General features: G+C 46.4%; 1 protein-coding gene across 4 annotated transcripts; it reads right to left on the reverse strand.

Annotated features, from left to right (window-relative positions):
• Nucleotides 1–419: 419 nt before the first annotated feature.
• On the reverse strand, nucleotides 420–23,640 carry ZNF184 (zinc finger protein 184). Of its 4 annotated transcripts, none has more exons than XM_059176150.1 (6): nucleotides 23,322–23,640; nucleotides 22,664–22,866; nucleotides 13,401–13,468; nucleotides 6,178–6,304; nucleotides 5,771–5,866; nucleotides 420–2,802 (listed from the first exon to the last, which is right to left on the reverse strand). In XM_059176150.1, exons 2-6 carry the CDS (start codon nucleotides 22,668–22,670, stop codon nucleotides 863–865), a joined length of 2,238 nt encoding a protein of 745 aa, XP_059032133.1. In that variant the 5' UTR covers nucleotides 22,671–22,866; nucleotides 23,322–23,640; the 3' UTR covers nucleotides 420–862. The 4 variants fall into 4 exon arrangements, with proteins under 4 accessions (XP_059032133.1, XP_059032131.1, XP_059032132.1 ...); XM_059176148.1 differs by having other exon boundaries at nucleotides 22,664–22,790; nucleotides 23,322–23,639; XM_059176149.1 differs by lacking the exon at nucleotides 23,322–23,640 and adding an exon at nucleotides 23,078–23,274 and having other exon boundaries at nucleotides 22,664–22,790.
• Nucleotides 23,641–24,361: the final 721 nt, after the last annotated feature.

The raw sequence follows: 24,361 nt of genomic DNA on the forward strand, positions 1-24,361 counted from the left end.
TAAATTAACCTTACCTCCCAGAGCATGTGAGAACCCAACTTAGAAAACAAGGGGGCAGTCGAAATTATGTGTGCAAATGATGGCTGCTTCTGGGAGGGCCCCCCAGAGGCTACTGACCACAGGGGTGGGGGATCTGCGCTAGCTCCTTCTGGGCTGCACATTAGGAATTTAAAAAGACACCGAATCCTGATCCCTCCCAAGGTCCCTCTCCAAGGGTGGGGCCTTGGCAGCAGAATTTCCTAAAGGCCCTGCAGCGAGTCCACTGTTCAATGAAGGGGAGTAGTGCTGGTTTAGCTGCCAACCGTCTCCATGGTGGTGACCGACTCCTAAGATGCTAAGACATACTCCAAGAAATTTGAACGGGAAGGTTGAATCCTCACCCCGAGGTGAGCCAGTATACAATCTGAATTACTTAAGAATGCTTTATAATTGTTTTTATTAGGAACCAGTTATTTAATGCATGAGAACAGGAGCCTCACAGGTCCCCGTCTAGTTGCTGAAGCACAAATGCTTTCTATTAGCCAAACATGCAGAGACAGACACACTCTAGAGGCGACAGAGCCCAGCGCTGACGCAGAGTAATCCTAATCACAAAGAGATTGTGAATATACAAAATTGGGATAGAAAACTCCGAACAGCCCCTGAAACCCTCTATCCAACTCCCTCATTCACAGAGCAAACCGAAGCATCAAATGGTGCCATTCTGCAGTGTCCCCGAGCTGCCAGACGTCACAGCCGGTCAGCCCAGCCCATGTCCTCTCCACGCCCCAGCGCACGGAGGAGAGGCCCCCGGGCCCGCCCCACTTCTCCCATCGCTCCACTCCTTGGGGACGCGGCCAGGGACTGAGCAGACCGGCTTGCGTCAGATGCCCGGGTGCAGCCTCTGGTGCTTGCTGAGGGCCGAGCGGTACCGGAAGGCTTTCCCGCAGTCGCCGCAGCCGAAAGGTCTGTCCCCGGAGCGTGCGCGTGGGCGCTGGCTGAGGGCCTTGCGGCACTCGCGGCCGTCGCAGGGCTTTTGGGCTGCGTGCGCCGTCTGGTGCTCGGTCAGGTGCGCGTCGCGGCTGAAGTCCTTGTCGCGCTCACCGCACTGGTGGGGCTTCTCGCCCGTGTGGACGCGCCGGTGCTGCGCCAGGTGGGAGCTCTGGCTGAAGGCCTTGTCGCACTGGCCGCACTGGTGGGGCTTCTCCTCCGCGTGCGTCTTCTGGTGCTGCGCCAGCGACGAGCAGTGGCGGAAGGCCTTGCCGCACGCGGCGCACGCGTAGGGCTTGGCCCCCGTGTGGATGCGCTGGTGCTGCGTCAGGTGGATGTTCTGGTTGAAGGCGCGCCCGCACTCGCCGCACTTGTACGGCCGCTCCCCCGTGTGGATCTTACGGTGCTGGATGAGCGACGAGCCGTAGCTGAAGGTCTTGCCGCACTCGTGACACTGGTAGGGCTTCTCGCCGGTGTGGATCCGCTCGTGCTTGGCCAGCGACGAGCTGCGGATGAAGGCCTTGCCGCACTCCTTGCACTCGTACGCCTTCTCCTGCGTGTGGGTCTTCTGGTGCTGGTTGAGGTTGGACAAGTAGCTGAAGGCCTTCCCGCACTCGCTGCACGCGAAGGGCTTCTCGCGGGTGTGGATCCGCCGGTGCTGCATGAGCGACGAGCAGTAGCTGAAGGCCTTGCCGCACTCGGCGCACTTGTACGGCTTCTCCCCCGTGTGGATCTTCAGGTGCTGCGCCAGGGACGACCAGTAGCTGAAGGACTTCCCGCACTCGGCGCAGTCGTAGGGCTTCTCCCCCGTGTGCGTCTTCTGGTGCTGCGTGAGGTTCGAGTGCTGGCTGAAGGCCTTGCCGCACTCGTTGCACTCGTACGGCTTCTCCCCGGTGTGGATCATGTGGTGGCGGATGAACGTCGAGGGCCCATTGAACGCCTTCCCGCACTCGTTGCATTTGTAGGTTTTCTCGCCCGTGTGGATCTTCTGGTGCTGAGTAAGGTGTGTGCTCCGGGTAAAGGTTTTGTCACATTCGTCACACTTAAAGGGTTTCTCTCCGGTGTGAATTTTCTGATGTTCCATGAAGTGGCCCCTCTGGCTAAAGGCTTTTCCGCACTCATTGCAAGTGTATGGTTTCTCCCCAGTGTGAATTCTCTGGTGCTGCACCAGGTGGGTCCTCTGACTAAAGGCTTTCCCACATTCGTCACATTTATAGGGTTTCTCTCCAGTGTGAATTCTCTGATGTTGAGTAAGAGATGGACCCTCAATGAAGCCTTTTCCGCACTGATCACATTTATACGGTTTATCTCCGGTGTGAATCCTTTGGTGGTTTATAAGGTTCTCACTCCGGCTGAAGGCTTTCTCACATTCGTTACATTTGTAGGGCTTTTCGCCTGTATGTGTTCTCTGATGGCGAATAAGAGCCGAACAGTAACTAAAAGCTTTCCCGCATTCGATGCACTTACACGATTTCTCTTTCTTAACTGGGTTTGCATTCTGTTTGGCACTCGTTTTAGTTGAGGTCTCTTCTGACGCTTTTTCTTGTGTTACAAGGCTTGAACTCACATTGATGCTTTTTGCAAAGTCGGTCGTCACAGGGCCTCTCTCCCAGGCGGGCATTGTCTTTTCCGTGACTTTCCGTTCTCCTGCTGGCGTCTGTCGGCTTGCCTGGTGCTTCCCTACACTGCTTTCATACTCCCAACTCTCCGAAAAGTTAGGACTACCGGGATCATCCCTTCGCTGCTTCTCCACGACTGCCTCCTGAGATGGCTGTTCTTCAGGGATGTTTGGCTCTGGGGCTGATCTGCTCTTTTCTGGTCTTGTCTCACAGTCTGAAAGAGAAAGAAAATGTCTATATTCTCTATATTAAAGGGGAAAAATCATTGCTGTTGTGGGAAGGACCTCATGAAGCTAAAACTGAAGCCCTTAGGAAATCTGAAGGATGTCCCGGTATAGCCATTAGGGGTAAAGCTGGAAAGAGCAAAGCATAACAACAAATATGAAAGTGGCAAGGGAATGTCTCACACTCAGTTTCATAGGTAATTTCGAGGAACCAGGAAGGTAACAGTAAATTAGAACTGACCACAGAGATGAGAGATGGCGGAGAGGAGACTAAAGCAAGTCTGAGCTGGGATTGATTGCCAATGAGCAGCAAACAGAAGTCTGTGAAGGAAGATTTCAAGTGAGGACAACCGGGGAAGACCCGGCCCGCTAGGCCCTGCTGTCAACCGCCGACCTGAGCCCACAGCTGCATCTCTGCGGGGAATGGGAGCGGCGCAGACAGAGGGCTTACTTCCACTCTAGGCATTCAGAGAATTAGGAAGAGAACTGAGGGACCAGACTATAGTGTTTGTGGGGGCGGAAGATGCCAGAAGTAGAACCACCCAGATGTTCAGATACACGGAGGATCAGCGCGAACAGCACCAAAAGAACAGGAAAAGCAATAGTGAAGTCTGTGAGAAAAGAACAGAGCAGGCAAAGTCCCTTGAAGATAGGGTAACGCACGGACTAAAACGGACTAATGAGAGCAGTTTTTCCGCACACAAATAACAGACAGACACATAACCAGGAGGTGGAATGTTGCTTAAGGCCAGGGATAGGACAACTGAAGCAGCAAGGGAATCTGTGCTGGCAGATTCAGAGTACGGAAACAGAGCTGTGTAATAACACGTTTCTTCGGTTCTACTGGTGACAGGAGAGGACCACAGTTACCACCATCGTCACTGCAAGAGTGTGCTGTGAGGCAGAGACACAGGACAGCCCTCCACCCACTCTGCTCCGGGTGCCCTGGCTACAGGCAGGGCATCTGGAAGCCCAGGCCGACCCGAAATAGCCGGACCCCTTCAGCGCAGACTCGCAGTTTGGCGGAATGGCCGGTTGTGCAGTACAAGGAATGGGTGTATTTCCATTAGCAGAATGACACCAGAAAGACCTATTTGTACAGCAGCTGGCCATAAAAAATACGTTCTGCAAGTAGTTCACAGTGAGGAATACGGAGACCATGGGTCTGAGGCTGTGAAAGGGGAAAAGGGCGTCCAGCCATGGCTGGAGTTGCTGCTGAAAGTAACGAGCATGTGACCGACGTTACCCACGCCGGCCTGTCTTAGATCTGTGTAGGGCAAAGAATGAAGGATTCCAGAGCGTTCCAGAAGGCCAGACCGAACACCACCATTTCTAGGGCGAAGAGGAATTCTCATTTTACTGCTGCAAAGCTGTGGGCCTTGGCCCCAGTACTGCCACACCTCTGCGCGTGGGGCAGCTGTTGGGGGGCTCACAGCCAGGCCGCAGGAGACCAAGGTGGAGCCATGAGGTAAGATGCATGTCAGGATTCTGTGGGGGCTGGGTCTCTACGGGTCCAGAGATGATGGCATGAGGAGGGTAAGAAGAATGCAGACAAGGCCCCAGGACCAAGCAGCCACCGCCCTTTAGGGACACTTACAACTTCCAGGTACCTGTACGTGTCTGTAAAGCTGTGCGTTCTTCTTCCAGAGATAGAAGCAGCCAAGCCAGCAATGACATCCGCTCAGAATGCTGCGAAGCGCAGGCCAGCGGCTGGCTTACCAGGACCGCCATCGTGGGGTCCCATTCCAGTAACCAGAAGTCCACCAAGGAACGGGGCCAAGGATTTCAAGTGACCGTCTCCTGCCTACCGATTGGCTCACTGGGACCATGGACGTTATCCACGCAATGTGAGGTGTCTAATGCGATTTTTACCTAAATATCTCTGGTGATGGCTGAAGCGTTTTGTGAAAAGTCTAAGAATTTTTGGTACACAGTTAAATATTTTTAAATTGCTTTCTATCTGCTCAAGCTGGGGCTTTTTAAAACTTTCATTTGTAATAAAATGACTTTTCAAAAGTTAAACGTGGTTTAATAAAGCTCTTAATTTTTGTAAAGTCACTTTTCTAAACTGTGTTCCTTGAAACCATCTTCTAAGAGGAAGATTTTAAAGGGCGCAGTGTGAAAAGCCTTTTTGGTTGGGGGGTGGGGGAGGAAGGTTGCATTCTATGCAATCCTGTGGGAAGTTCATCTGGCCTGTTATGTATTTAAGAAATCTGAGTGGCCTTTCAGTTAAGAAACCTGCTAGAATTTTGATGATCCAGCACTTCTCACATTTGAACATGGAGTGCTTTCTTTTCTCCCCACAAAAAGAGCCCGTACTCCCCCCTCACTGACACTGGAGCTCTGTCCCTCACCTAGCATGAAAGGTCAGTGTATTTTTTCAGGCTCAGATCTTTCAAGTGCCTCTCTGTGCAGTTTAGGAATTCATGGTTTACAGGAAAACTATTCACTTCAAGGGTAGAGTCAGAAGCTTAAGGAACAAGTGATAAATGAGACTGCGGGAATGGGGCTCACTTGCGGGAGAGTGTGGCTGGGAAAGCAGGGAGGCGGACTGCATGGCGGCCGAAAGGATGGAGAGTAAAAGCATGTGGGTGTCGGGCACTGTTTCTGTCGGGAGGTCCTAGTCATCGAGCCTACAGGCCGGAACACATGGTAAGGGCTGAATTAGAAGACCAGGGTCCCAAAGGAGGTGGGGAAAGGTGGAATCCAGAGTGCAGGTCAAGGGGCTGCCTTCAGAAAAGAGCAGGAAGGAAACCACCTCTGGGAGGAGTATACAAACAGAGTACATGTAGAGACGGTTAGTGTTCTGACAAAGCCCTGAGAATCCAGATGGGTTCTCCTATCTCCACAGGAGATGCTAAAGAGAAGCAAGTCCGTCTGCATTTTGGACAGAAAACCCTCTCGTCAGGCTAATGGTCAGAGTCCATGACACCTGTCCAGCAGGCGCCCATTACTCACCTCCGAAAGCACCTCCTGGGATGCCAGGCTCTACGGTCCACGGCTCCGTCCCTTGCTCTAGCTGAGAAATCACGTCAGGTTTGGAAATTTGGAGTCCTGTCCATGGGGGAAAAGGTGCCTGATTACAGGAGCAAAGTGCTACAAGAGACACGTCCGACAGGAGGAAGAGCACATAAAGCTCGACGTCATACATCCCCAGATATGGTTAAAACATGGGAACCGATGTGGACTCAGAAAAATTAACTTGTTTGTACTTCTACTTGCTAGGAGAGGAGACACCTTTTCACAGCCTTTCAGAATTTAGGAATCTTGGGTTCCTTAACTTCATTAAAGGCCAAAACTCACCGAAGCCCAAGAGACCCCTCCTGCTGCACACCCTGGACCAGCAGCCCAGGGACCCCCCTCACCTATGGCGACCAGGTGCGTGTAGTTCTCCAGTGTCACATCTCTGAACAGTTCTCTCTGGACAGGATCCAGCTGTTTCCATTCCTCCTGGGTAAAATCCACTGTCACATCCTTGAAGGTCACGGACTCCTGAAATACCAAACAGATTTCTCCTTAGCCATAAAGCCACCACCTAGGAAAGGGGTGGAGTTTGCAGTACAGACAGAAGGAAGGCAAGACGGCTACAGGGCGATCTGAGAAATGGCTTTGATGTTTCCTCTTTGTGAAATGAATAAAAAAACAGTACCTCATTCATAGGGTTACTGTGAGAAATTAATAAGGAATGTTCAACAGAAAGTTCATCATTTAGGGTCCGGCATACTGGCCTAGGTTAGTGTCGGCCACGCTGACCACCATCATCTCTGTGTTCTAAGTACATGAAGTATTACAGTGTTCCTACCAACAACAGTAGACGTCCTACCTACCTCCAGTGTCTGAGAATAACCAAAAACAGTTGTGAAAGAATTTGGGGAGGAGACTTGCCCTATATATATATATATATATAAATAAAGTAGGTATAGCAAGAGAGAAAGTAAAACAGTGGCCTAGTATGGACTAAAACTCAGTGAAACAGATCCAGGGTTCTAAGAACTGAAGAGGATTAAGCAACTTTCAAATTAGCTAAAATAAGCTGAATTAGTCACTAAATAGTATCATAACAAATGACTATTTGAGAAAAAAATTAAGGTGAGTCTCTTCACGGCACACACGAAAATTTCTGTTGGAGCAGAATTTTAAAGAAAAGGCAAAAATAGAATAAAAGGGTTTAAAAGCTTAAATATAAAAAGAAAAAATCCTCAGAGACTGACAGATATAACCACATAAAAATATAAAACTTCTAAAACTAGAAACAAAAAGCAATATTCTGAATTTCCATAAGTAGCAAAAGAGATGAACCCACAAGCCAACATCGCAAACAAGCGGCGCACCCATGACGATGCCACAAAAGCAGGAGAATGCGTTCCCGTCAGCGACCACCATGGGCCTAGAGAGGCCGGCTGGGCCGCCCACCCGCGGACCAGGGTGCTGAGTCAGTCTTGCCCGGGGCGCAACATGACAGGATCCACCCAGACTTCAGATGCACCCATCATCCAGTCCCGTTCTGTCACATGTAGGAATTTGGTCTTCAGAAGCCCTCAGAGGGCAAAGACGCGCTCAAGCACCCTTGCCATGCTCCAGAGGATGAAAAGCAAACGTGCGTGTCCGTTGTAGGAGCGCGGTTGGAGGACGTGGGACATACGGCACATCCATACTAAAGCGCCTTATGTGGCTATTTTATTTTAAAGATTTTATTTATTTATTTGACAGACAGATCACAAGCAGGCAGAAAGGCAGGCAGAGAGAGAGGAAGGGAAGCAGGCTCCCTGCTGAGCAGAGAGCCCGATGCGGGGCTCGATTCCAGGACCCTGAGATCATGACCCGAGCCGAAGGCAAAGGCTTAACCCAATGAGTCAGCAAGGTGCTCCCCCTCTTTTTTTTTTTTTTTTTAAAGATTTTAGTGGCCATTTTAAAAATGAAGTCTGTCTCTGTGCACGGATTAGGAAACACGCGTGATACCAAGACCAGTCTGCACAGCACGATCCTGTGTATGTTTATGACTATGAAGGTTTGTATGTAAATGACAGAGAAGATCTGAAAGACGACAGTAGCGGTGTTACCGGAGGGAGTGTGTCTGGGAGCTGGAGGCGGTCCCGGGACGTCCTACTTATTCTTTAGTCTGTATCTGAAACTGGGTGAGTGAATTTTGTTTTAAAATGGCTAAGTCAGCTCATGAGATTTCTAACCACAAGGGAGCAGGTGGACTAGGTCTGCCAGTGTCCACAGCGACGGATCTCGAAGAAACGTTTCTGTATCTGAACAGCAGGCAGGACAGAACAGCAACCCCAAGAGAAGGGAGACCATGACCTGAGCCTGAAAGCCCCTCGGCACCCAGAGCTCTTAACAGCGGGTGTGTGCCCCAGGGTGGCCTCCTTTTAAGAACTCTGGCCTCCCAGGCTCCCCCAGGGAGAGCCATCCGCACATCTCTGTGGCTTACAGCCAGAAACAGAGGCCCTGCGTGCCGGGCTCACAAAGGGAGGACCTGCACCTGATTTCTCTGGCTTCCATGCACAAGGACCTTTTTCCTTCTGATCCTGTTTTGTATCCTTTGCTGTAATCGTTTTTGGCCCTAAGTCATGGTCCAGCGTTGGGTGAGTGCTTCTAGCAAGTCACTGGTTTATAGAGTGGTCCTGGGGCCACTGAGAAACTGTCCCGGAGTGAGGCTGGGCTAGATTCACCCTAATAAAGCTTATGGTTTTTAATAAATTCAAAGACAACAACATAAAAAGGATCAAGCTATGGTCAATATGAGACTAACAAGACTGGATCTGCATTCCTGTATGAAACTAACCAAAAAATTCCAGACAAAACACAGGAAACAAGTTTCCAAGACGGTGACTCTCCTACAACAAAGGCCAGTGATCCCTAAGAACCAGTAAGGCAACAAGAGGAGTCCCACAATCGCTCCCGCTCATTGCCCGAGTTTCCAGGCGAGGGTTCAGACCAGGGACGGGGTGGGGAGAAGGATGCGGAGTCTCGGCAGACATCTGGGCACTGAGGTCTAAGGACAGAGCCCGACAGAGGAAAGCTGCACCAGGAGAGAAGCCACGAGAGCTACGGAGGTTCTCTCTCGAGTACCCAGCACAGTACCCCTCAGGGTGCAGGCGTGGTGAGACCCCCACGGCAGGGGAGCAATCACCCAGGATTCGAGGGAGCAGCACCGGTGCTCATAAAGGGCGGAAATAGAGTTTCTGTTCCCACCAGTCAAATGGGCGAATTACACGGTTCGTAGATGCTGGGTAAAACACTCGAAGCACCAGGCGACCCTACACTGCACACCATCTGCGTCACCTAATGTGTCTTAGAAGCCAGATTTGAAAGAAACACAGTTTCGAGTAATTTAACCCCAGAGTGAGGCTTAAGAATATTTTACAGGAACACAGAAGTATGCAGAACCCAGTAAAGTACAACTTACAGTGTCTGCCGTCCAGTCAGAGATTATCACGTCTGAGGGAAGCAGGAAAATACATCCTTAATGAGGAAAAAAATTAACCCATTAAAGCCAACCCAGAACTAACAAAGATGCTAAAATTAAGAGAGGAGAACATTAAAAATTATTAGGACTGTATTCTAGATGTCCAAAAAGTTAACAGAGTCACAGAAGACTTTTTAAAAAAGACCTTAATGGAACATCTAGAGCTGAAAGTGAGAATGCTGGGAGATGAACAGCACGCCCGACTGTCTCCCCGGCAGTTCGGCATTGAAGAAGGAAAGTAAATTCAAAGACAACAAAATAGAAAATATCAAAAGTGAAACAGGAGAAAACCGTTTATAAAAAGATGGCCTTGGGGAGCTGTGGGTGACTTCAGGGGACCCAACGTGTGCACCTGGAGTCCATGAAAACAGAAGGAGGGGAGCGGAGCAGAGAACCGTCTGAAGAAACAACAGCTCATTGTTTGCTGAACTTGAAAGTTCACAGACCCAAGAAACTCGAGAAACCAGAGGCACACGAGACCCAGAGAAATCGATGCTCGGACACACCTTAGTAACGAGCTCAAACCAGTGTCAGCGGAGGTCCTACCAGCATCCAGAGGAAAAAAGACACATAAATGTGAAGGAACAAAGATAAAATACGACAGTGACTTTTTCGCTGGAAGCAATGCAAACAAGAAAATGGAACATTATATACTAGAAAGAAGAAAAATGGTCCAATTAAATTTTTTTTTTTAAGATTTTATTTATTTATCAGAGAGAGAGAGGGAGAGAGCGAGCACAGGCAGACATAATGGCAGGCAGAGGCACAGTGGGACTCGATCCCAGGACGCTGGGATCATGACCTGAGCCAAAGGCAGCTGCTTAACCAACTGAGCCACCCAGGAGTCCCCCAATTAGAACTTTAAAACAATGGCAAAATGAAGCCTTCTTCGGACATTACAAATTTGAAAGAGTTCATGACCAGCGAACCACCCTGTAAGAAACCTTGCAGAAGCCCCTCGTGCAGAAGGAAAAACGATACCAGATGAGAATGAGGATCTAGCACCGACGTTTCTCAACCTCACTGTTACTGATGTTTTGGACCAAATAATTTTTTTAAAAGATTTTATTTATTTATTAGAGATTATAGGCTGGCGGCGGGGCGGGGGTGGGGGAAAGCAGGCTCCCCACTGAGCAGAGAGCCCGATCCCAAGATCCTGAGACCATGATCTGAGCTGAAGGCAGAGGCTTAACCCACTGAGCCACCTAGGCGCCCCCAAATCATTCTTTTAAATCATCGTGGGGGCAGCATGGCCAGCATCACCCCTCCAGGAGCGGGGAGCAGGTCCCAGCAAGCTGTAACAACCAAAATGTCTCCTCCCATTTCCGAACGTCCCAGGGGCTAAAATCCCCCAAACTGTCAGTCACTGATATACATCATAAAGATGAAAAACACCAGAAATTCCTTTCTTACTATCTTACACCCCTTTGAAAGATAATTGCTTAAACAAAAATAAATATTGTGGGGTTTACAGCACATGTACAAGGAAAGCATGTGCCACAAATTGCATTAAATACTGGGAGGAGAGAGAAATGGAGGAACACTACTGAACGTTCTTCTGTTCAGTGGGAGTATCACTGGAAAGTAAGTGGAGATAAACATGTAGACCCTAAGCAACAAGCCTGGGTGGCTCAGTCGGTTAAATGTCTGCCTTGGGCTCAGGTTAAGATCCCAGGACAGGATTGAGTCCCGCCTCGGGCCCCTCCTCAGCAGGGAGTCTGCTTCTCCCTCAGCAACCCCCCTGGCGCTTGCTCTCTCTCTCTCCAGTGCTCGCTCTCTCAAATAAATAAATCTTTAAACGTAAAATTATAAAATAGAATAGCAAAGGTTTATAGCTAGTAAGCTAGTGAAGAACTGGAATCCGAAGCAATATTCAGTTTCCAAAGGAAGGTAAGAATAGAAAAAGTGAACAAAGGCAGTATGAACAGGAAAAAAAACAAAACTGAATGATATTCACATCAGTAATCACACTGAGGGCGCCTGGGTGGCTCAGTCAGCTGAGTGTCTGCCTTCAGCTCGGGTCATGATCTCAGGGTCCTGGGATGGAGCCCCACGTTGGTGGGGGGGTCCCCTGCTCAGTGGGGAGCCTGCTTCTCCCTCTCTCCCTGTCCTGCTCTCTATCTCTGTCAAATAAATAAAATCTTTTAAAAAATAAATAAATAAATGAATACCCCAATTAAAAGGCAGATTGCCAGACTGGACTGAAATAAGCAAAACTCAATGAACTATGTGTTACCTATAAATATATATAAAGACACAAATAAATTAAAACAGAAGGATGAAAAAGGATATGCAACACTGACACTAATGAAACAGCAAAGCAAGCTTCAGGGCCAACAACGGAAAGTTCATTTCTCAGTGAAAACGACGAAGAGGACGTAATCATCCCACATGCCTATGCGCCCGGGAGCAGCTTCAACATCCAGGCAGGAAAACCAGAGAACTGCAGGGAGAAACGCACAAATCTCCATCATGACAGCCCCGAATTTCAGTACCCCCCTCGCGACAGTTGATGAATCAACAAGTAGACAAAATCCGTAAGGATGTAAAACATTTGAACAACATTCCACCGATGTGACCTGACCTCAGTCCCCCACAGATGGCCACATCCATATCCTCCAAACTACGAAATTATTGAAATTATTGAAAACGAGAGGCACTGCAGGCGGGATGGTGTTGAGGACTTTAAAATGGGCAAATTATCCCAGATGATAGGCAGGGCCAGTGTCACCAAGAGGCCTAATAAGAAGGTCACAGAGCAGGAGTCGTGAAGAATTGAGGTTTAAGGATGCCACACCAGTAGCTCTGAGGACGGAGGAACAAGACTCCAGGCAAGAACCCAGGCCACCTCTAGAAGCTGGAAGGTGAGGGGACAGATGCTGCCCCACAGCCTTCAGAGGAATGCAGCCCAGCCAGCTCATTTTGGACTTCTGACCTCTGTAACTGTAGAGTTAATGTGTTGTTTTCAGTCATTAAGCTGGTAAAAGGAAGCTAATCCATTCTTAGAATCCTCTACCCGACAACAGCAAAACATACATTCTATTCAAGGGCTCACTGCTCACTTACTCAAGGAGACCAGTCACAGCAACAGACGTCTCAAATCCAGAGAGACTCCAGTCACACAATGTGTGTTCTCTGGATACATTCACTGTCTTGATTGTGGTGACAGTTTCATGGGTGCACAGGTATGTCACAACTTACTGAGTTACACACTTCAAATAGATGTAGTTTATCATCACATTATACCTCAATAAAAAAGTGACACCAGAAGTACATGAGCTGAAAGTGGGAAGAACTGGGATCATTTCTTTGATTACATTGTGGGAAGGAAGTAGGGGGAAAGTCTAAGAACAAGGAGGCTGATTAAGCAAGCCTTGAGATGAATTATACCCGGTGCAACACGGGTTACCTTTTTTTGTATGACTTCTCAGTCAGTTCCTGGTTTTTCCTAAAAGAGTATCCTGTCCCTTTCTTCCTCAAAAACCATTAATGGATGGCTTACAGAAGAAAGCCTTCCAACTTCTCATCGAGACATCTGAGGCCTGCCACATTCCAACTTATTTAATCATTTGTTTACCCTCTGCCAAAAATAAACGGGCTCTCCCAAGTTTTCTGATTCCTGTTTAACATGTTGTTAATTGTGAACCTTTGCTCAACATCTTCTCCAAGCTAAAATCACCCCATCCCCCCTCATTACTTGTCTAAGTATCCAAATGGCCGCCATCCTGTGAGAGGCTGTGCCAAACCCATACCCCTCGAAACTGAGCCCTCCAGACCGCACATACCTGCATTCTCTGTTCTCCATGGTACTCGCTTAGCTTTGTTTATATTCACCTGTTCTGGTTTTAGCAGTCATCTGGTCTATGCCAGTAAAGGACTCCGTTTTGTACGTCCTTTGCTCTGTCACTGTTGGAGCATGACCAGACACTAAGCAGGAGCGTGTTAGTGTGCTAGTGAGGCTGGAGAGGCAGAGGTCGGGCGCCACTGGGCAGCTGGGAGCCCGGAGCAAATTCCTGGTGCTGGTTTTTAAATGGATACCCCCCCCCCCCCCCCCCGCAGGAAACACACAGTCTACTCTGCGGACTAAACTGCTTTTCGGGAATTCCCACTTACCTGGAAACTGGCTGAAGCGAGGAGAGTCCGTTCGCCTTGGAGAAGGGCAGACCCCAAAGAGGACCGATCTGGAGAAGGAGAAGGAACCACAATGAATCCTGTCCAGATTAGCTGTTCCCAGCAATCTGTTAAATCCAGCTATCTTCCCATGTGAAAATAGCAAGAACTATGCGGTTTCCTTGACTTCTCTGAATCTAAAAACACAAAGAACGTAACTGGTACCCTCCTCGGTAGACTCAGGGCATAAAGTGTCAACGTTCACACGTCTGTCCCCGGACACGTACAGTATCCTTCAGTTCAGTCTGTTCCCTATTAAGTAAAGCCAAGTATTTCTGCTGCCTTCTCTGCTATGAACATCTGAATAAACAATATGATTACTTCCCAAAAGTCCTCATAGGCCCTTTAAAGTGCTGCTGTTAATATAAATTATATATCACAATGGCACGATTACTTATACTGCCTACCCACCAGAATTTCTAAAGCTTAAACTCACATAGTCAGTACCAACTGCTGGCAAGCGTACAGAGCAACGGGGGCTTCGGCGTAGTGCTGGGGCAGGAAAGGTACCAACCACAGAGAAAAACTGCTGGGCAGTTAGAAACCCAAGTTAAACATACACTTGTTCTGAACTCAGCAGTTCCACTGGTGTGCCAGGCTCGTGACCGCTGAGACTTGTACAAGATTGTTTAGAGCACATTTGTTCAAAATGTCCCCAAACTGGAAACCACCCAAATGTCTTTCAACAGGTGAATGGATGAGCAAACCACATTTTCACACAGCAGAATGTTATTCAACAACATAAAAGAATGAGCTACTGATGTACTCAGGAACACGCATGTACCTTACAATGCTGAGCAGATGTGGAAGAACACAACTGGATACCTGCACTCACATAAACAGAGACTCGAGCGATGGCAATGCAAGTCAGAACAGTGGTCACCCCTGCCGGGCGGGATGGTAGTAACTGGGCAGAAGCAAAAGAGAAACTTGGGGCATCAGAAACATCCTACATTTTACTGTGGGTGGTGATTCCACTCGTGTATGACACCTAAATTAATCCGGCAATGAACTTGAGAGTTGAGCACTTAATGTATGTAACTTACATGTCCAGAAAACAGAAACAAACTATGTTCTTGGAGAGTTCTATTCAGAGTAATGGCTCACAGGAAAGACCAATTCTCAGAAAGCAGAGGAAGCACTAAAAGGAACTATGTATTTTTCTTGACTTACATTTGCTCGCTAAGGGAAAATTGATTTGCAATAGACATTTTGAGGAAAAAAATGGTGTGATTTTAGAGTTTTTAGCAGAAGGAAATGTTGTGTATGTACAGATATGTAACCTAGACTTTAGGAAAACAGAATCAAGACAAATGTCTCAGGGAAGATGCTTTTGATTTCAAGTAACAGAAACCAACAGAACCAACAAGAGCGAGACCTGTGGAGACCAACTATGTTGGTTCCAGTAAATGGCAACAACAGATGCTCGGTAAACGTTATGAATATTATGACTATAAAGGACAGAGACACATGAAAACTATAACTGTGAAAAATCCCAAGAAGAAGAAAAAAAAAAAGCAAGGACTTAAAACCATTTTGGCTGATTCACATTTATAAAAGACGTAACGGGCGCACATTGAGGAGGAGTGACAAGGTGGCATAATGAGAGTTTTCTATCCTCTTTCCTGCGAAGACGGATGGACGGATCCAAACATGGATTAGACCATCACCCACAGAAGAGAATGTCTCTGTGGAAGTCCAGAAGTCCAACAGGGGAAGTTTCAACACATGATGGAAGCAAAACAACAACAACAAAACAAAACAAAATAGTAACAAAAGAACGAAAAAAACTAAAACACCCAGGACTGGACGCACTGAAGATGTAAGAGGCGGTTTTGTTTGGTCTATGTCACATCCCGGGCCAAGAGAGACCTTCTTGGCCCATCATTCCTGCCACAGAGGAAAGAGCATGTGGGAGCCCTCAGCTCCCCTAGCTGTGCGGTTTGCAACCAGAAAGACCCACCTCCCTCTCATCCATCCAGAGCACTGAAGTGTCCCAAGTGACTGGAGGACAGGGAGCAGCTGGGGGAACGGCAGTCCATGTCTCGGAGGGTAACAAAGGACCACAGATCCTACGAGCCACTTCGTGGACCCCCAGGAAGCCTGCCACAGGGCCACTGGGGATGCTTCAGCTGAAGATCCGCCCCGCCAGCCTACCGGCAGCCCCGAGCGCTCTGCCTGCTGCACCTGCACACACACACACCCCCCATGGCGGACGCCCCCGGTACATACATCCCTGATGGCAGTGAGGGCAAGACTTGGGAGACCGCTAGCGAGCAAACAAGCCAGCCTGACTCTGCAGGATTGGGAAAAAGGCACTAAAGCCTGAGCATTCAGTACCAGAGGAGAGCAAATGCATGTCTGTCCGCACCCGGCCTAGCGCTGCAGGACCGAGAGAAGGCGTACAATTTTAAGAAAGCCTCCCCACGAGGAAACAAGAAGAGTGGGCGAAACAGATCCACAGAAGGTCTGAGAACACCTCAGAATCCCCAACAGGGCTGACAGAAGGTATTTTTCTCCGGAAGCCAGTGAGAGAAGAGGGGACTGCCTCTTCGAATGCAAAGATATCACACCAGACTTCAAGAAACATGAAAGAAAACATGACACCACCAAGAGAACAGAGTAATTTTCCTATAACTAATGCTAAAGAAAGGGAGCTTTAGGACTTACACGAGTAAAAAAATTCAAAATAGTTGTTTTAAAGATGCTCAGTGAGCTCTAAGAAAATACAAGAAAACACTTAAATGAAATTAAGAAAACCATACACAAAATTTGAAGTTTAATAGATATAAATCATAAAAAAAAAAGCAAAACAAAAATTCTAGAGCCAAAGGACACAATGAAATGAAAAATGCAATGGAAGACACCTATTCTAACTGAACCACACACAGGAAAGAACCCTTGAGGTAAGTTTGAAATTGTCCACTCAGAGGAGAATGCAGGAGAAAAAGATGAGGAACTCTACGTAAACAATAGAATACCATTAAACAATCCACACATTACTGGAGTCCCAGAAGAATAAAGGGAAAAAGAGACAGAAAGCTTATGTAAAGAAATAATAGCTAAGAATTTCCCAAATCTTGGCTGAAACTAGGACCTCCAAGTCCATGACGCTCACAGGTCTCCAAATAATTTCCACTGAAAAATATCTTCTCTAAAACACATTATGATGGGGTGCCCGGGTGGCTCAGTAGGTTAAGCATCGGTCTTTGGCTCAGGTCATGATCCTGGAGTCCTGGGATTGAGCTGCACACTGGGCTCCCTACTTAGCAGGGAGTCTGCTTTTCCCGCTGCCTGCAGCTCCCCTTGCTGTGCGCACTCTCGCTCTGACAAATAAATAAATCTTTAAAAAATAAAATGCAACATATTATGGGGGCGCCTGGGTGGCTCAGTCATTAAGCATCTGCCTCCGGCTCAAGTCATGATCCCAGGATTCCAGGATCATGCCCCACATTGGGCTCCCTGCTCTGTGGGAAGCCTGCTTCTCCCTCTCCCACTCCCCCTGCTTGTGTTCCCTCTCTTGCTGTGTCTGTCAAATAAATAAAATCTTTTTAAAAGTAAATAAATAAAACATTATGATAAAACTGTCTACAATCAAAGACAAAATTATAAAAGCAGAAAGAGGGGAAAAAAAATCTCTCACATTTAAGGGGAAGAAGCCCTGTAAGGCTATTGGCAGAGCGCTCAGAAAACACCGTGCAGCCAGGACAGAGTGGGATAATATATTCAACGTGCTGAAAGAAAAAAACTACCAACCAAAAATACTTTACCCAGCAAAGCTGTGCTTCAGAAATGGAGGAAGATATTCCTGTGCAACAGAAGTTGAAGGAGTTATCAGCACTAGATCTGCTTTACAAGAAATGCCAAAAGGCATCTTTCAATATGAAATGAGAGGATGCTGATTAATGAAATGAAAACATGAAATTACAGAACACACTGGTAGAAATAAGTGTACAGTCAAATTCAAAACACTCTAATACTGAAATACAGTTGCGTGTTCAACAGTAAGAGTTAAAGGACAAGAATGTTAAAAATAACTATAGCTACAATAACTTATGAATACAAAATATAAAAAGATGTAAGTTGTGATATCAAAGACATTAAAATGGGAGGAGCAGTAAAAAGGAAAAAGTTTTTGTATGCCACTGAAGTTAGGTTAGTAATCAGCCCGAAACAGACTGTTTTATCTGTAAGATGTTTTCTGTAAGCCCCAGGATAACCGCAAAGCAAAACCTATAGTAGACACACAAAAGATAAAGAAAAGGAAATCCGAGCATACCTCTCTGGAAAATGATCAGTTCACAAAGGAAGTCCGCAAAAGAGGAGGAAAAGAACTGGGGAAGTAGAAAGCAGCCAGAAAATTACTGGTAAGGCATCAGTATGTCCTTATTTACTAATTATTAAACATAAATGTACTAAATTCTCCAATTAAAGGAACAGAGTAGCTGAATGGATAAAGAAAGTAAGACCCAACTGTATCCTTAGAAAAGACTCCCTCAGTTTTAAGGGCACACTAGACTCAAAGTAAATGGATGGAAAAAGATATTCCACCCAAATGGAAAGCAAAAGAGAACAGAGCTAGTTATGTATGTATCAAATAAAACAGACTTAAAAGTCACAAGCTGTAAAGACACAAAAAGGGTCATTATGTAACGACAGTCAATTCACTGAGAGAATATAATTATAAATACACATGCACCTAACCCCAAAGCTCCTAAATCTGCTCAGCAAATACTAACAGAGAAATAGACAACAAGACTTCGGATACATTTCCAGCAACAAATAGATCATCCAGACAAAATTAACAAGGAAACTGGGCTTGAACCTACCTTAAACCAACTGGACCTAACAGACATCTACAGAACATTCTATCCAACACCACCAGAATACGCATCCTTCTCAAGGACACAGAAGCGTTCTCCAGGTTAGATCACAAAACAAGTCTTAGCAAATTTAAGAAGACTAAAATCACACCCACTGTCTATTCCAACAATATTAGAATGAAACCAGAGATCAAAAACTGGAAAAGCCACAAATATGTAGACATTAAACAGCACCCTCGGGACAACCAAAAGGGTCAAAGAAGAACTCAAAAGGGAAATCAAAAGATATTTTTGAAACAAATGAAAATGGAAACAAAATATTAAAACCTATGGGATGTAGCAAAAACTCTGAGAGGTGCTAAATGTCTGCATTTAGAAAAAAGATCTCAAATACACAACCTGCGTTATACCTCAAGAAACCAGAAAAAGAACAAACTAAGCCCACAAGTTAGTAGAAAAAGAGGAAATAAAGATGAGGGCAGAAGTAAATGAAATAAAGACCAGAAAAATAATTTAAAAGATCAATGAACCTAGGAGTTGGTTTTTTGAAAAGGCAGACAAAATAGAAAAACTTTCAGCTAAACTAAGAAAAAAGGAGAAAAGACTTAAATAAAATCAGAAATGAAAGAGGAGACATTACAACTGATACTCCAGAAATACAAAGGATCCGACAAAACTACTATGCCAACAGATTGGATAACCTATAAAAAATGAACTCTTAGAATCATATAGCCTAATAAAACGGGAATCATGAAGAAACAGAAAATCTGAACAGAAAAATAAGGAGTAAGGAGATTGAACCAGTAAAACCCCCCACAACAAACAAGCCTAGTATAAGACAGTTTCACCGGTGAACTCGATCTAACAGTGCAAGAATTAATACCAGTACTTCTCAAACTCATAACAGCATATTTGGCCCATTAATATTGGACAGGAGAGCCAAGAACACTCAATGGGGGAAAAATGGAGGAAGAACAGTCTTCAAAAAATGGTGGTAAGAAATACCACCATGTCGGGACGCCTGGGTAGCTCAGCTGGTTGAGCAGCTGCCTTCAGCTCAGGTCATGATCCCAGCGTCCTGGGATCGAGTCCCACATCGGGCTCCTTGCTCGGCAGGGAGCCTGCTTCCTCCTCTCTCTCTGCCTCCCATTCTGTCTGCCTGTGCTTGCTCTTGCTCCCTCTCTCTCTCTGAAAAATAAATACAATCTTAAAAAAAAAAAAAAAAAAGGAATACCACCATGTGATAATCACATGCAGAATAATGAAAATGAACCCCTACTGTACACCAATCATGAAAATTAACTTGAAATAGATTACAAACTTAAAACCTAAAATCCTAAAACTCCTGGAAGAAAAGTTAGGAGGAAAGCTCCTTGCCATTGGTCTTGGCAACCTTTTCAATCAAAAGCACAAGCAACATGAGCAAAGGTAAACAAAACTAAAAAAAAAAAATCTGTATAGCAAAGGAAATAATCAACAAAATGAAAAGGCAACCTATGGTATGGGAGAAAAGATTTGCAAACCATGTATTTGATATAGGTTATATGAAATATGTATAAGGAACTCATACAACTCAATAGCATAAAAACAAATAATACAACTTAAAAATGGGCAGAGGACCTGAATAAACATTTTTCCAAAGAAGAGACGTGGATGGCCAGCAGGTACATAAAAAGGTGCTTGACATCACTCCGCATCAGGGAAAATGCAAATCAAAACCACAATGAGATCCCACCTCCCCCCTGTCAGTAGGAGTACTATCCAAAAGACAAAAGATAACAAGTATTGGTGAGGATGTGGAGAAAAGGAACCTTTGTGTGCTATTAATGGGAATGTAAATTGATATAGCCACTATGGAAATGCAGAGATCACTTATTCTTTATCTGTTCATCTGCTGATGGAAATAGTTTTGTTCTTGTGTCTTGGCTGTTGTGATTAGTAATGCAGTAAATACAGGGGTGCAGGTACTTCTCCAAGGAGACTTTGGATATGTATCCAGAAGTGGGGTTGCTGGGTCATATGGTAGTTCTATTTTTAATTTTTTAAAAATTTTATGTATTTGACAGAGAGAGAACACAAGCAGGAGGAGCCCCAGAGGGAGACGGAGAAGCAGGCTCCCTGCTGAGCAGGAGCCCAGTGCGGAGCTTGTTCCCAGACCCTGAAATCACGACCTGAGCCAAAGGCAGCCGCTTAACTGACTGGGCCACCCAGGCATCCCCTATTTTTAATTTCTTGAGGAACCTCTGTACTGTTTTCCAAAGAGGTCATATCAATTTACATTCCTATCAGCTCTGATGATATGTGTGTGTGTCACACACACACACACACACACACAGAGACATACTATTCAGTCATAAAGAAAGGAAGGAGATCCTGCCATTTGCAACAACATGCGTGGACCTTGAGGACATTGTGCTATGTGAAGTAAGACAACGGAAGACAAACACCGCATGCTCTCACTTACACGTGGAATCTAAAACAGCTGACATGAAGAATTTCCAGGGGTCGAGGTGGGGGGGAAACAGGAGATGCTGGTCAAAGAGCACGAGCTCCCGGCTCTAAGATAAATGAGTTCCAGGGATCTCTGTACAGCATGGTGACTGTGGTTACTAACAGCGTATTACACAGCTGCAATCCGCTGAAGAGAGTCCATTTTAAAGGTTCTCACCACGCACACGCCAGAAGGCAAATACGTGAGGTGAAAGATGGGGTAACTAACCTCACTGTGGTGTTCACTTCCCAACATCCAAGTGTTTCAAGTCACCGCACTGAAAAACTTAAACTTACACAATGCTTACACAACAACTATATCTCAGTATAGCTGGAAAAATTTTTCTCAGCAACGTTTTGTAGTTTCGGTGTACAGATCTCACACATACTAATTATATTCCTGTTTCATATTTTTGATGCTATTGAAAGCAGAATTGTTATTTTTATTATAATTTACAATTGTTACTGCTAATAATGAAAGAGTTTATTCTCACAATTAACTCTTTGTTTTGAGATAAATTTTAAATACACTTGCAGTTGTAAGAAGATTCTCTGCACTCTTGCAAAAAAAGAATTGAGGATTAATATGAGGTATGGCTCAAACCTATGTAAATAAGTAATGTTAAGATTTCTAATGATATTAAATTTAAAAAAATTGTATGAGAACAGGTAAAACCAAACTTGAGTGCATACTGATACCTAGAGAATGTAAAAACACTGACAATGCAGAGGAAAGTCTATAGTGACATGTCACCTGGCTCTGTCCTAACACTGATCTGTTCAAGGACAAGAAGGAAGAAATAGAAGGAACGCTCACTAAATATGCCAGTGACACGAAGCTGGAAAGGACAGTTCAAACACTGAGTTAGTGAAGATTCATCATTATTCTGACAAGCTGGAAAACTTGGACAAAAAAACTGAACAATCATATATGTAAATCGTGATATTAGGGATAAAAAAGCAATTCTCTTACACAAGGCAGGCAGAAATCTAGGTCACTGTAGTGTATGTACAGTGGTTTATGTAGAGTTTACAGCATAATATCACTGATTGTTTCCAAAGCAAACATAATCTGATGCTAAACAGCAAAAGTATAATCCAAACCGGAAAAAGTACTTACAGGTACTAAAAGTATATAGAACTTATCATAAACATATCTAAAATCTTTCATTTTAGGCAATGCATTTTAAGAAGCATGCTCTCAGTTGGGAGAGTCTTGGGAAAAGAGGTCCAAATAGATATGAAGATCCGTGAGAGGAACTGTGGCTGTTTTGCTTAGAAAAGAAAAGAATCTGAGTAGGAGTTATAACAGCTGAATTCACATTCTGAAGGGCAATAACGTGAGAGAGAGAACAGTCTCTTGCTTTTGGAGACTAAGAACTAAGATCCAGCATAGATTAAGGGGAAAGGCACTTCTGCCTAACATGATGAACTTAAAAAAAAAAAGAAAGAAAGAAAGAAAAAAAGAAAGAGCCACCAAGAGAATAGTCTACACCCAAAATAGAGAGTTTAATGCCACACTCCAGGCATAGGTTTAACAAACGGCCATCTGTCAGGGTTACTTTTATTCTGAAGTAAAAGTATACTGAAGGGTTGATTATCAAGATTTTTTCTGACTACAAGATTATCATTCTAATATTTAAGAAATAAAAGTCATGCGAGGATCACAGATATTCTGAATCATCGCTCCTTTTCATTCCCCATCCCGAAGCCGGGGAGAATTAACTCATCCTGCATGTCTCCTCATATAAACCTAAGTAAGAATCTCACACCTTAATGTAATTCAGTTTTTCTCTATCCTTGCGAGAAGGCTCCCTCCTCCCATCTCTGCCAGCTGTCAGATATTTGCTCTTCTGGCCCATCACGCCGCTCTCCCCCTGTGATGCCCACTACCTTCCATCTCAGCAGCTCATTCCGCTCCTCTGGAACGTGCACACCGGGTTTCCCACGCAGCGCCCTTGCAGCTGGGGCCTCGGTCTGGGGCTCAGATGAGCCCTTGCACACGCTGCGACTGGCGGCCCTAAAAGACACAGCCCGGGGTCAGCTGCATGCGTCACAATCCTACTTCAGAGTTTTGCACGGCGGCTGAGAGATCCCTGGAAAAGAGAAGTGCCCGCGAGAGCCACCGAACAGTCACTCGCGCTGAACAAAAAGAGAGCGGAGCTCGAGGACGCAGGTTCAGCTCCAGAGGCAAGGAGAGCCTTGGTGCGGACCGTCAAATCCGGCCAGAGGCGCCCCCAGACCCGGCCCATCACCTCCACGCACACTTGCGGGCTCCCACCCCGGCGCGGGGACGGGAAGGCACACCTGTTGCAGGGTGGCAAAGCTGGAAGGCGGACAAGCAGGGCGGGGCCCGCTCCAGTCCTCCCTCCTAGACCGGAACAAAAGAACAAAGCCCTCCAAGGGATCGGGGCGGGACCGCCCCGCACAGAGGGAGGCGAGGGGCGCCCCCCTCGAGGACTCCCCAGCTCCCTCCCGCAGGGGCCGCTTCCAGCCCAGGGAGAAGGGTGACGTCACACGGCTGCAAGGCTGGCGGTTGCCATGGTGATACCTGGGCTTCCCTCCCTCTAGGGCGATCCACACGCTCGGATCCCGCGTCCGGAAGCGCCAGGACAATCACCAGACCTAGCGGAGGGAGTCGAGGAGGCTGCACTTCCCCAACGCCAACCTCTGTTCACGCCCACTGCCGGCTTCAACGGCCACTTCCGGTCGCGCGAAGAGAACCCCGCCCCCGCACGTCGCAGGCTTTCCACCGTGCCGGGAGGGCTCGCAGAACTACGATTCCCAGAATGCTCCATGACACAGAACTCCATTTCCCAGAGGCCAAAGCCAACGTGTACGGTTTCCCATCGCACCGGGCGGGAGCTCTCCCCTCCAGTCACTGGCTTCTCAGCGTCGCAGGTGGGAGTTGCGGGAAGCGGGGACTTCCAAGTTTGTGTGACCGAACAGTGTAAATATGCATTTACACGCGCATATAGTTTTAAAACACAGGTACTTCTCGGTGCATTACTTGCCTCATTACTTGTCCTGCATTCTATTTAGGGCTCTATTCCTTTGTCATTTAAAGAATTCTGGTCGTGACCCATCCTGTTGCTTTCAGCACTCTCAAATGGGTCACGACCCACTTTTTTTTTTTTTTTTTAAATGCTAAGGGAAACCGGGAGGTGTTGTTATTGTATTTTGCTCTACAGCCCTACAGCAGTGCATGGTTTTGCCTGCGTCAGCCGGCTGCCAGTGGAGTCCGACGCTGGTCAGCATATTCCTGGCAAAAAAGAACCCAACAGAAGTCGTAGGTTTTGATACTTTCCACGTGTGGTTGGCGCACACACTTCACTGTGCTGTGCGTCCCCAGCTTTTGGGTAGAGGGCGGAAGATCAGGTCACTCCAACACTAAATTCGGAAATGCTAACACTGAGTATATGAAAAACATTCACAGTCAAAGGAAAGGGGACTATAAATTAGAAGTGTTTGAGAGCAGATTTCAGAAAAGATCTAAGGTAGGCACTAGAAAATTTCAGGAAACAAGTTGGTATTCTCAGTAGGCTGCAAGAAGACATGGCCTGAATGAAACAGGTAAAAAGATGTGAGAAC

This window comes from Mustela lutreola, chromosome 6 (assembly GCF_030435805.1).
Source record: "Mustela lutreola isolate mMusLut2 chromosome 6, mMusLut2.pri, whole genome shotgun sequence".
Lineage (NCBI taxonomy): Eukaryota > Metazoa > Chordata > Mammalia > Carnivora > Mustelidae > Mustela > Mustela lutreola.